Source organism: Dermacentor variabilis, chromosome 2 (genome assembly GCF_050947875.1).
Source record: "Dermacentor variabilis isolate Ectoservices chromosome 2, ASM5094787v1, whole genome shotgun sequence".
Classification (NCBI taxonomy): domain Eukaryota; kingdom Metazoa; phylum Arthropoda; class Arachnida; order Ixodida; family Ixodidae; genus Dermacentor; species Dermacentor variabilis.
In genome coordinates, this window is record NC_134569.1 from 135,691,567 (window position 1) to 135,705,341 (window position 13,775).

General features: G+C 45.7%; 1 protein-coding gene across 1 annotated transcript in view; it reads right to left on the bottom strand.

Annotated features, from left to right (window-relative positions):
* Positions 1-7,420, bottom strand: part of LOC142570988 (carbohydrate sulfotransferase 8-like) — a 10,744-nt gene extending 3,324 nt beyond the window's left edge. The window contains exons 1-2 of the mRNA XM_075679284.1: positions 7,170-7,420; positions 6,084-6,461 (exon numbers count right to left, since the gene is read on the bottom strand). Coding sequence (XP_075535399.1) covers positions 6,084-6,461; positions 7,170-7,337 — 546 coding nt within the window. The 5' untranslated portion in view covers positions 7,338-7,420. The remainder of the gene's footprint in view (positions 1-6,083; positions 6,462-7,169) is intronic.
* Between the last annotated feature and the right edge of the window lie 6,355 nt (positions 7,421-13,775).

The following is a 13,775-nucleotide window of genomic DNA, read 5'->3' on the forward strand; positions in this document are numbered from 1 at the left end:
AACATGCTATGCCGTAGCTTTCGCTACGTATATTATGGCATAGGCGAGCTAACCCACTGCCAATTTTTTGACGAAAGACGACCGGGGTGACGCAAGTGCGCGTCTCCCACCTAGCTCCGGCGTTGAAGAACGTGGACACGCGAGTGAAATCCGGGGCAAGCGACGAACGAGTTCGTTGTTGTCAGCGCTTTCGTGGTTCGCGTGGACGCCGTGACGTCGGACACCCATTATGTACGTCCCTCCAAAAAGATTATCCACCCCTTCCGGCAAGAATCTAGAAATCTCGCAATGTGTTATGAAAATCATGCGACAATAAATCACGGGGGACATGATCACGCATGTATAGGCCGGCTGTTGTTATGGTCTACTAGGGGATGTGTATTACCCAAGAGAAAAAATAATAATCGCGCGAGAATATGGTGTGTGCACTTCATTGAAAGCTTTTTTATAAGTCATGTAGGGCCTGTTATGAAATTTCACAGACGCCAGTGTGCTGCCCGTAAGGAGCTGCGCCACTGAAACTACATGTAGTTGCAACCATGCCGGTTGGCGGATGTTCATCATCATCATCATCAGCCTAGTTACGCCCACTGCAGGGCAAAGGCCTCTCCCATACTTCTCCAACTACCCCGGTCATGTACTAATTGTGGCCATGTTGTCCCTGCAAACGTCTTAATGTCATCCGCCCACCTAACTTTCTGCCGCCCCCTGCTACGCATCCCTTCCCTTGGAATCCAGTCCGTAACCCTTAGTGACCATCGGTTATCTTCCCTCCTCATTACATGTCCTGCCCATGCCCATTTCTTTTTCTTGATTTCAACTAAGATGTCATTAACTCGCGTTTGTTCCCTCACCCAATCTGCTCTTTTCTTATCCCTTAACGTTGCACCTATCATTCTTCTTTCCATAGCTCGTTGTGTCGTCCTCAATTTGAGTAGAACCCTTTTCGTAAGCCTCCAGGTTTCTGCCCCGTAGGTGAGTACTGGTAAGACACAGCTATTATACACTTTTCTCTTGAGGGATAATGGCAACTTGCTGTTCATGATCTGAGAATGCCTGCCAAACGCAGCCCAGCCCATTCTTATTCTTCTGATTATTTCCGTCTCATGATCCGGATCCGCAGTCACTACCTGCCCTAAGTAGATGTATTCCCTTACGACTTCCAGGGCCTCGCTGCCTATTGTAAATTGCTGTTCTCTCCCGAGACTGTTAAGCATTACTTTAGTTTTCTGCAGATTAATTTTCAGACCCACCCTTCTGCTTTGCCTCTCCAGGTCAGTGAGCATGCATTGCAATTGGTCTCCTGAGTTACTAAGCAAGGCAATATCATCAGCGAATCGCAAGTTGCTAAGGTATTCTCCATCAACTTTTATCCCCAATTCTTCCCACTCCAGGCCTCTGAATACCTCCTGTAAACATGCTGTGAATAGCATTGGAGATATCGTATCTCCCTGTCTGACGCCTTTCTTTATAGGGATTTTGTTGCTTTCTTTGTGGAGGACTACGGTGGCTGTGGAGCCGCTATAGATATCTTCCAGTATCTTTACATATGGCTCATCTACACCCTGATTCCGTAATGCCTCCATGACTGCTGAGGTTTCGACTGAATCAAACGCTTTCTCGTAATCAATGAAAGCTATATATAAGGGTTGGTTATATTCTGCACATTTCTCTATCACTTGATTGATAGTGTGAATATGGTCTATTGTTGAGTAGCCTTTACGGAATCCTGCCTGGTCCTTTGGTTGACAGAAGTCTAAGGTGTTCCTGATTCTATTTGCGATTACCTTAGTAAATACTTTGTAGGCAACGGACAGTAAGCTGATCGGTCTATAATTTTTCAAGTCTTTGGCGTCCCCTTTCTTATGGATTAGGATTATGTTAGCGTTCTTCCAAGATTCCGCTACGCTCGAGGTTATGAGGCATTGCGTATACAGGGTGGCCAGTTTCTCTAGAACAATCTGACCACCATCCTTCAACAAATCTGCTGTTACCTGATCCTCCCCAGCTGCCTTCCCCTTTGCATAGCTCCTAAGGCTTTCTTTACTTCTTCTGGCGTTACCTGTGGGATTTCGAATTCCTCTAGGCTATTCTCTCTTCCACTATCGTCGTGGGTACCACTGGTACTGTATAAATCTCTATAGAACTCCTCAGCCACTTGAACTATCTCATCCATATTAGTAACGATATTGCCGGCTTTGTCTCTTAACGCACACATCTGATTCTTGCCTATTCCTAGTTTCTTCTTCCCTGTTTTTAGGCTTCCTCCGTTCCTGAGAGCCTGTTCAATTCTATCCATATTATAGTTCCTGATGTCCGCTGTCTTACGCTTGTTGATTAACTTAGAAAGTTCTGCCAGTTCTATTCTAGCTGTAGGGTTAGAGGCTTTGATACATTGGCGTTTCTTGATCAGATCTTTCGTCTCCTGCGATAGCTTACTGGTTTCCTGTCTAACGGCGTTACCACCGACTTCTATTGCGCACTCCTTAATGATGCCCATGAGATAGTCGTTCATTGCTTCAACACGAAGGTCCTCTTCCTGAGTTAAAGCCGAATACCTGTTCTGTAGCTTGATCCGGAATTTCTCTAATTTGCCTCTTACCGCTAACTTATTGATTGGCTTCTTGTGTACCAGTTTCTTCCATTCCCTCCTCAAGTCTACGCTAATTCGAGTTCTTACCATCCTATGGTCACTGCAGCGTACCTTGCCGAGCACGTCTACATCTTGTATGATGCCAGGGTTCGCGCAGAGTATGAAGTCGATTTCATTTCTAGTCTCACCATTCGGGTTCCTCCACGTCCACTTTCGACTAACCCGCTTGCGGAAAAAGGTGTTCATTATCCGCATATTATTCTGTTCTGCAAACTGTACTAATAATTCTCCTCTGCTATTCCTAGAGCCTGTGCCATATTCCCCCACTGCCTTGTCTCCAGCCTGCTTCTTGCCTACCCTGGCATTGAAGTCGCCCATCAGTATAGTGTATTTTGTTTTGACTTTACCCATCGCCGATTCCACGTCTTCATAAAAGCTTTCGACTTCCTGGTCATCATGACTGCGTGTAGGGGCATAGACTTGTACCACCTTCAATTTGTACCTCTTATTAAGTTTCACAACAAGACCTGCCACCCTCTCGTTAATGCTATAGAATTCCTGTATGTTACCAGCTATTTCCTTATTAATCAGGAATCCGACTCCTAGTTCTCGTCTCTCCGTTAAGCCCCGGTAACACAGTACATGCCCGCTTTTTAGCACTGTATATGCTTCTTTTGTCCTCCTAACCTCACTGAGCCCTATTATATCCCATTTACTACCCTCTAATTCCTCCAATAACACTGCTAGACTCGCCTCACTAGATAGCGTTCTAACGTTAAACGTTGCCAGGTTCAGATTCCAATGGCGGCCTGGCGGATGTTACACATGCCTTACTTGCACAAAACTCCGGTTTTGATAATGAGTGCACTTGCAAATGAGCCAATAAGGAGAAACAGGGCCCGTGGCGTAATGGCTTCGATGGCGGGCTTCTGTGCTAGAAGTCATGTGTTCGAATCCTGCCTGCGGATGATTTTAATAATATTTAATTATTTATTACACAGTACATTGCTGAACATGACGTGTTTACAAAGTCTAAGAGACGTTTAAAGCCAAAAGGATGAAGTTTAGGGAAATCCATGTACTTCCCATAATTCCCACGCTGACTGAACCGCCCGTATTGCAGCTCTCGTAGACACTAGGGCCAGAGTTCCCTCTAGTAATTATTGTACGGAACTATGTATTGGGTGGTTTGTTAGCTTTCCTCTTGCAACGCCAGGTGTCAGTACATGCCTTACTAGTTTTCTCTGTCTCCTCACAGAGGGTGCGGGAGTTTTGAGGCACGGACATTGAAAAATGCATGGTAGGGTAGACATACACAGGTCCTCTGTAAAAGCAAGGCATGGCTCTACACACAGAACAGCCCCCACCCATCGAGTCGGCGTGTACGTACTACATGGAACCGCCCATGCATGCATTGCACATGTGCCGGTTGCCGGCGTTGTTCTATACGGAATTGCACAATGAAACAACAAGCACTATCTAAACATTCTCACCAACAAATATAAACCGTAAAGTGCGTCATTCCTTTAATTCATTTGTATGAAAATTTATGTGGTTTTAATCTGGCTAAGCTATCATTGGCTCTTTCTCTCGTTTTCGTGGTCGAGCGGGCGCGTTCGTGACCAAATGCCAATAAACTGTGAGAGACGCACGTTCTGGGGTCAGGAGGTTTGCATGCTGTGGTCGGCAGAAGCGCTGTCTCACGCTTCTCCCCTGCTATTTTCTTGCCTTCAGGCCCATGCTCTCGAAATGTACTCTTCTCTGAAAGGGAATGCGCCCGCTTCGATGCAATGTACTCGTAAACTGATTTGTGATCTCTTTCACTGTTAATATGGCCCTAAAAGGCGACAATTTCGGCTACAGCCTGGTTTTATCCAAATGACTCGTAGTCCTGAAGCGATAGATTTCTTCAGCTACTTCACCCACTTCTGATGAACTTCAGCCGATCTCACTCAGTAAAAATCGCGAGGTGAGTGAAGAGCAGTGACCGAAGGCACAGGTGCGGAGGAGGAGCGGAGCAAGACATCTGAGTGTTTGGCGCGCCCGCGGGTAACGTCTTGCGTTAGGGTAGGAGACGGTGAGGATGACGGGCGCCCCAACCGCAACAGACGCCATCACGTTGAGGGTGGCTGCTTCGGGATAGTTCGTACATTATTCGAATTTAAGATTAGCCCATAAATAACCCAAACAAGAAGGATAGGACAGGCGCTTGTACTGGCCTATACTTTATCGTGCTTGTAAAATTATTAAGCTCGAGCCATCGCAACGACGTTACAGCCAGGGTGCTGGCTACAGCCGGAATGGAGTCAACTGGAGTGCTGTGTTATTAGCGTTAGTATAATTTGGAATTGTGGTTGGCAGTGAGATTGCCACTTCGTGTGTCTGCTGATGGGCCATTGAGGTTTCGTGGTTCACGGACTGCATGGAGACATGCCCACCCCCTCAGGTTACACAGTCAACCTGTCGCTGACGTCGACAATCATCTTCTATGGTTTCTGCCTGAATTACTTAAGTTATCGCGGTTGTGATACAGTTTTCTTCGAAAGTGGAAAACACGTCTATTCGATGGCAATCACATTTTGCTGGATACTGCTATAGCGTTGGTGTTCGGAGAATGTCATCATAAAGTTTGACGCTCGGTACGCTATTTTCGCATTCAGAAACCATTGATTGAGCACATAGATGAAGCCCCCCCCCCCCCACCCCGCCTCCATGTGACGTAGATGGTTTCGTACAGCATGTCAATGTAGAAGCGCGGCGGAGATAACAGCTGCGCTATAGTTTGCTGTAGTTGCACTCCTGCTCTCTGCTGGCGGAAACAAGACTGGCTTTCTCCTTGCCCAATAAATCAGATACGTCACATAGAATATTCGTGTTCGTATCGGGACTACCACCTCTGTGGGTGAAATTAGAGCACACAGCGCAAACTTTCATGACGAATATCTCCGAAGAAAAATGTTTTAGAAGTATCAAACAAAACGGAGTACTCTTCGAATAGATATGCTCATGTTTTCTGATATAAACATGTACCATAATCAAAAAACCTTAGTAAAGGTACTTGTCAATTCATGATAATGCATTTGTTTAATATAGTTTCTTGCGCTAATTGCGTCCGTTAAATTGAATGAACCACCTACCAGTGCAAGCAGCGTTTGCATAGAGCGACGTAGCACACACACACACACACACACCCATATATATATATATATATATATATATATATATATTGTAAGCATTTATGCGGACTTCATCTTCATCTGTAGAAAGTCATCATCAATCATCGGCTCGTGTTCGTTTTTGCGTCGGCGCCGTTTTTCCTTCTTGGAATAACGCGTCGTCTCAACCGTGGTATATATATATATATATATATATATATATATATATATATATATATATATATATATATATATATATATATATATATATATATATATATATACGTCCTTTCATGGGGTTTATCATTTGCATATGATTGAAGATGGAGAGGTACCTTCGTGAAATGGCTTCGGTTTCCCTGCAGCAGCGTTCTGGGACCAAACCGGAGAGTCTGGTTGCGGAAAGACCAGTGCAGGGCGTCGGTGCCGTTTCCGACCACGGTGACGTTGAGAAGAGGCGCGAAAATGCCTTTCAAGCTGGTCGATGCCACCTTGGCGATAAAGCAGAAGGCCAGCGAACGCGAGTCGTCTACAAACAACGGGCACTGGCTCGAGTCGCACTGCTCGGTGCTTCGACTAGGAGAAGGCAGGTTCACGCCAAGACCAGGAGTAGGGCGCTGCAGCGGTAAGTACGAACGGTGCCGCTCGCACACCGACTTGATTCTCTCTCTCCTAGCGTCGTTGTCGTCCTTGACAACGGTGGATGACTTGTCCTACAGAGAGGAGAGAGCAAAAGAAGAAGTAGAGGGAGAGAAATAAATTTGCAGATTTCAGCTATTCCTCGATCTTTGAACATATTCGTTATGCCAGAGTCAGGCCCCCGTAACGCACAACGCCATTGTTGGTGTGGCCTCTACAAACTTTCTCGAGAGGAACTTGTTCTTTACGATGGCCGCAGCGTCGTCCTTGTCCGCTATGGTATTCCAAGATACATTAATAAAAAATATTCAGAAATATTCAGAAATACATGAATTCCAGACAGAGTCTGCGTGGCGCACAGAACCCCTCAGTAAACCCATATATACGATAGCGCATATTTGCACGCACCTCTGTATGTGCGTGGCGGTTCGGAAGCGTTGTTCTTTCTAAGTCCTCGTCAGACCGATGATAGTGTGTAACGAATGGTGTCCGTGAAGTTTTTGGAGCACAACGTTACACTAGTTACAATGAATACCAGGTGAAAAGGAAAAGCCACGCCATAGCAAGGGGGAATTAGTGCAGCAGTCGAGTGCGTCAGTACTTTGATATAATGCAGAAAATTAAATCAATTGTTGAGTATTGGTACGGCGTCTGTATGTATTCACGTGAATTACTTAATTTATTTAAGTTACTGAGGTGTTTGAGCATGATGTTACAGAAACGGTCGCAACTTCCTAGCTAATTATTCCGTTAGTTCAGTAAAACAATATAATGCCACTTACAGCTTCGATGTTTCTCCGAGGCGGTGTCTTCACTTGGAGCAAGTACACTACCACGATTAGACATGATGCTGCTGCAAGAAAGCATAGTTTCCACGAGCAAACCCTTACGGGCATCAAGCGTCCTTTTCGGCGGCTGGCGAATAATCCCACGAGCGAGCTATGTCGCATTAGGTTCGCGAACTTTTGCGACGGAACGCAACGCCACCGGAGGGGAATGCGAAAGCGTCTCTGTCACCATCGTAAATGTCATGAATACATTGCCGTTGACGTATAATGCCAGCATCTACATCGTCGTCGGCTTCAAGCATCTGGTTGACAGGAGCCTAGTTCGTGGGGAGCTTGTGAAAGATAGGTGCATGCGTGCAATATTTAGTCACTTTGAAAATGTCAAAGAGTCGCGATTTTCGATGAGAAACAAAAATGTTGCAAATTAAAAAACGCTCATTAGGAGTCTTGATGGCAGGGCTAGTTGACACGGACGGATTGCTTGAAACTGTGTGGGGTACAAGGTAAAAAAAAAAAGAAAGAACAGTCGTATGTTTCATTTTTTGCCTTGTATCCCGTCAGTTGCGCAGTTTTGTACCAATGAACAAGTTGGAATCTATGTGAAGTGGGTAATTGAAGAACGTAGTTCAGTGAGTATTGAAGCATAGTTTAATAGCGTATGTTTATACGTTGCGTATTGGGGTGTATTTTGTATTTGTGTGAGGGGTACTGTACAGAATCTCTGGTTTTTTTTTTTGGTAATGCGTTAGCATTAGGAGTGTAAGAGTAGAAGTAAGCGTGTGTGTGAAGTTTGAGAAGCCCGTCACGTGGTATGGCTGGAGAGGGGATGGGAGTTGCACGTCGTCAGAAGCACCTCGCTACTCGAAGAGGCAGGACGTACGTCGAGTGAGATCCTGAGCAACACTTTGCAATGTGGCAAACGTGGTTTAGAGAGACTCTGAACCCCTTTTTATCGAAAAGAAATGTATTCGAAGCTAAAATAGGCTATTTCAGAAATACTTTCCGCAGGAAGTACTTCAATACACTCAGCTGAAGCGGATTTATTGGCAATCAAACACGGCCTTCATGGTGCTTCCGTTCCTTCTCATTTGAACAAAATACGACCTTGAGGAAATTGTTCTTTCTGCATTTCGGACTTGCATACGAATTTTCCACAGGCTCTGCAAGCCTATCATTAAAAACGTATCATATGGCACATCATCGCACGGAACAACAAGATATCGGATACTGTGATAATCTATATCAGAATGCTTTTGCAAATTTCTATGTAGGACATTCCAAAATAAAATGGCATCTGCACAATCAATAAAGCATTGTTCAATAGCTTGAGGCATGTCACAAAGGCGACAGACTAAGAATAATGTCAGCCGAATTGTTATAAACTTTTGATTAGGTGTTTAACTTCTCCTATCAAGTTTTTGTTGTGATAGAAGATGTTGCTTTGTACGCTTTTGTTGTATGTGCTTCTCGTATACCTGTGAACGCTTATGACCACCTGGTGTTCGTAGGATTTATAGGCTTATGCTCATAATTTCGCCGCTTTGTTCAAAATTTTGCTAACATTGCGCGCCCTCTCACCGAGCTTTTAAAAAAGGATGTCACTTTTGCGTGGGGACAGAGGCAGGCCGAAGCCTTTACAGCACTCATCAGACTCTTGACGAGCTCCCCAATTTTAGCCCATTTTGACCATTCAGCACCCATTGAAATCCGTACAGATGCTAGTGGTCACGGCATCGGCACTGTTCTTGCCCAGATTCAGCGTGGTCAAGAGTGCGTTATCGCTTACGCAAGCCGTCTTCTGTCCACCGCCGAGCGCAACTATTCTACCACGGAGCGGGAGTGCCTAGCGCTGGTTTGGGTGATAGCGAAGTTTCGCCCATACCTATTTGGCCGCCATTTCTGCGTAGTTACCGACCACCACGCGCTCTGCTGGCTCTCCTCGTTGAAGGACCCTACAGAGCATCTTGGGTGTTGGGCATTGTGCTTGCAAGAGTACACTTTCTCTGTGGTGTACAAATCCGGCCATTTACATCAGGACGCCGACTGCTCGTCCCGCCACCTTGTTGACCCACCGGAAGCCACAGACCTGGAATCTGACACAAGCGTTATGTCCATTTCTGGCTTCTTCAACATTGGCAATGAACAGCGCCGTGATCCCTTTCTGGGAACCATCATAGATCGGTTAAGCTTGCCAACTGCTTATCCTTCCCTGCGTCTCCTCTGTATGTCTGACGGAATCCTGTACAAACGTTACTTGCGCCATGATAGTGCTGACCTACTGCTGGCAGTACTGGGGTACCTTCAAGGCTTCGGGCTTCAGCAACTCCACGACGCACCCACCGCTGGGCATCTCAGTGTTACTCGCACCTTTGACCCGACCTCTACCGCTGTGTGCGCCGGTATGTGACTGCTTGCGACCTGTGCCAACGCAGGAAGCCCACGCACATGGCTCCAGCTGGGCTTTTACAACCCATCGATATTCCCACAGAGCCTTTCTTTCGCGTGGGAGTCGACCCACTTGGCCATTTCCCTTCCTCAACTAAGGGCAACAAATGGGTTGCGGTTGCAACAGATTACGCCACGCGCTTCGCTATTACGGGAGCTCTGCCTACAAGTTGTGCCACTGACGTCACGGATTTACCTACACAACGTCGTCCGGCACCACGGTGTTCCCTGTCAGCTTGTCATGGATCGCGTTGCTTCTTGTCAAAGGTCATTGACGATATCTTCTGCGTATGCTCTACTGAGCATCAAATAGCCACTGCTTACCACCCACAGCCTAAAGGTCTCACAGAGCGACTGAACATAATGCTTACAGGCATGCTAGCTATGTACGTTTCTCCAGACCACCAGTACTGGGACCTCGCCCTGCCATATGTCACCTTCGCATACAATTCGTGCCGCCATGACGCTGCATGTTACGCCCCATTTTATCTACTGTTTGGCCGTGATCCTGTTTTGTCCTACAGATTCCTATACAGTTCTCTGTTGACTTCTTGATTAAATACTGATCAATAACTACAGAACGTCAGACAACAGACACCAGAATGTCCCAAAATACGCCAGAGGGAAATTTTCTGTGCTAATTTTTAAAACTGGGAGGCTTTCATTTTTATAGGACTTCGTCTACAACTCAAACATAATGTGAAATAAAATTACGTTTGCACGAGTTTTTAACGCACACCAAACATTCGAAAGCGACGGTGCCGAGCTCGCCTGCAGCCTCTGCGATGACGCTTGCAAGTTTGCAACTGCAGCATATGACGCAGGGAGGGACGTAACTTCACTTTCCTATGTAATGGAAGAGCTTACCTAGCAAGTGATTTGTGTTCTGGTAGTGCTATAGGAAGGCCACGTATAGCGAGGATTCCTGTAGAGCAGCGTGCATACGAGGCGCGGCGAAAGTGCGGTTAAGTGCATTTCTCTTTTCTCTGGTCCCCTCTTTGTAGGTGCACTAAGTAGCGCCTCAAGCCAAGTCGGAGGCCGTGAAACTTCTTAGGCTAACAATGAGGTAAAATGCCTGTGAATGTCGCCATGTGAATAACCTTAAGTTACGCCGCAATGGGTAATCGTTCTAGCTGTCATTTACAACTCCGCTGCTCAACCACCTTCACAACGCGGATGGAATATCTTCGCTTCTTTTATTTCGCAGCTGAGATTTGAGTTGCCACCTCCCTGTATACCAAGAAAAGGTGGCACGAACGCTTTTAGAAAGCCAGAGTCACAAGATACCTTCATTGCAGTTTCCTTTTATTTAGTTCCCCGGCCGCTCAAGATCTCAAGTCACTCTATATAAAGGGCCTCAAACCGCTCAAGAAACAAGATTCTCTGGCATGCGTTGAGCTGAAAACATCTTTCTGCGACGTTTCTATGGTATATGAAACTGAATTTATTAATATCTAGAGCTATCGGCGTCAACGTGACTTCACAAGACTGGCGCCGAAATATTGCGAGGATGCACACAGAATTCGTCGCACCAGGGCACGGAAATTCGCGCACTGTGGGTTGGAAAAGAACGGAGAATTTATTTATTTATTTATTTATTTATTTATTTAGTACCGACAGTGCCCATTCAGGCATTGCTGTGAAGGGTACCGAAGAAAGACAAGCATAAGAATTGTAGGTTTACATAAATTCATGTCAGGGAAAAACAGATTATTATACGCCGACACAAAAGCACGCAGCCACGTCGGACACCCACGCTGCAGACGTCACATGTCACATGTGAAAGAAAAGGCACATAAAGTACAGTGATTACCACGATTCATAATGAAAAGGCAAAGAAAAAAGCAAATAATAAATCGCAAAAAAACGCGGTGATGAAGATACATGTACAAGGTGAAAAAAGAGGCACTAAAGGAAAAGAATTTCATTTGCAACTGGAATTCTTTATAGGTCTTGGTGATTGCTAGACGTAAACGCGAAATTTATCAAGCCTTAATGATCAAGAGATTCTGTCGTTCTTAATGCAGAAAAGAACATGTTAGGAGAAGAAATTCCTACAACTGAAGAAGGAAGTCGGTTCCACTGACTGATGGTTCCCGAGAAAAGAGAGCTGCTAATGGCCGGTTTATTATGTTTGTATTCGCTTATCTTTTATTCATGATCCTTGCGTGATGATGTGCAACTCTTACAAGGGCGTTTAACCATCGAAGAGGAGAAATGCATTTGAAATTAAAATAAAACTATTTCAGAAATACTTTGACCCAGAATGCGTTAAGCAGGATCGGAATTATTGGCAATGAAACACGACCGTCGCGGTGGCTCCACTCTTTTTTCAACGTGTTACGCTGACGCGATGCATCACGCCGTGGTGCAGTGCCAGTGGAGGCGGGAGCTGTATCTGTGCCCGCTCTTTGCACGTGTCACTTCAGCGTGGCCGCAGAATTCCTTGAACCATGCAATGCATAGCGTTCGCGTGTGCTCGAAGGCCTGACTTCGGTAATTTAGTGAGTGGGCCCGAGTCCGGCTCGGACCCGTGGCTTCAAGCCACAGTCCGGCCCGAGTCCGCGGCTTCAAGCCCGTTCCAGGCCCAAGCCCACCGAAAAACACTTCGGGCCGGACTGGGCCGGGCCCGGACGTTCGGGTCGGCCCAGGTCCGTTCAGTGCTCTACTTCTGAGTATTAAATGGGTTCGACTGTCCGCCGCGACGGCAACATTCCCGTGGAGGTGGTATTCAAAAACGTTACTGTAATTAAGTAAGTAGACCATGTATAAAAAAATAGCCGCCAGAGTGTTAAATTTTAATCAGGAACCATCGGCCCTAGAAGATCAACTCTGGGCAGTACAGTGGGCCGACGCCAAGCCAGGCTGAAGCCCACCCTATTAACTGGCCGTACAAAAATAAAGTTTTCACCACCTCGGCTACGGCGTCTCTCACAGTCACAGTGCGCCTAGCGAAGAACTATCAACTGCATTAGACAGAATGGACAATCGCCTTTTCTCGGACAACCGAAACCTCAGACACTGGTCCACACAGTTTTCAGCACAGAAACTGTTGAACGCGTCGTTGCGCATCATCAGTACGTGCGGACCAAGTGATTAACATCGCCTATTGTAGTCTATTACATCTCGTTAATGCGCAATTCTTCTGGATTTTCTTGTTTTATTTTAGCTCGTACCTTCGTCTATTAACATTGATTCTCTTTACAGCCTTACACAAGCAAATGGTCGGCAGCCGTTCTACACACTGGCTAACCAACCTGTCTCTCCTTATCTCCTTCCCCGCCCTGCTGTTTCTCTCGGTCGTTTAACACGTGACTCAACAAACATAGTCCCATGCTTGAAATAATCTACTAATGTCGTAGGGACTTGGCAGGCACAAGAAATGTTGCACCCTTTGTACGAATGCAGAATTTCTCAGTAGCGAAGCAATATCCAAAGTGTTTCAGCGAAAACTTTCAATTTTTTGTAACTGCCGTGAGCCGGTCTATTCGAAGAGGCTGGCATTACATGCAAAAAAAAAAATTGAAATGCATAATCGAATAAGTAGCCTAAATTTGTCAATTAAGTGTTTAACTAATTATCTTACAGCACATATTGCAATTTACAATTTCTAGCGGTTGAGACTGCAAAGCATATGCACTTGAAAAGAATTGTATGGATGATACTATTTACGGGATACCCGCTGTCAAACTTTCGGTAAAAATGCAGTGTCAACGTTCCACTTACTTCCTTAAGAGGAAGCTTCAGCTCGGGCCCAATTCCGACGCGGCCTATTCAAAGAGATGTAAAACGAAAAAAACGTTTTTCTGAAATAAACCTTGGACCGATTTCAATAAAATTTGTTGCATTTGAGGAAGAAAGTTACATTCTAGTCACTGTTAGAAGCGGAATTTCGATTTAGGGCCTGAATTTTGTTGAAATCATTTTCCAACATTCGAAAGTTCGAAAGAAATAGAAGCACGAAGTTTACAAATTAATTGAGAACTAAGAGAGATTGAGAATTAATTGAGAATTAAGAACAGATATCGCGGTTCCGCAAACGGCGTCCGTTAGATCATTCAAAGGGGCAGTGGCGTAGCAACAGGGGGGGCCGGGGGGCCGGGGGGCCGTGGGCCCCGGGTGCAAGGGGCCTGTTGGGGGGGGGGGGGTGTCATA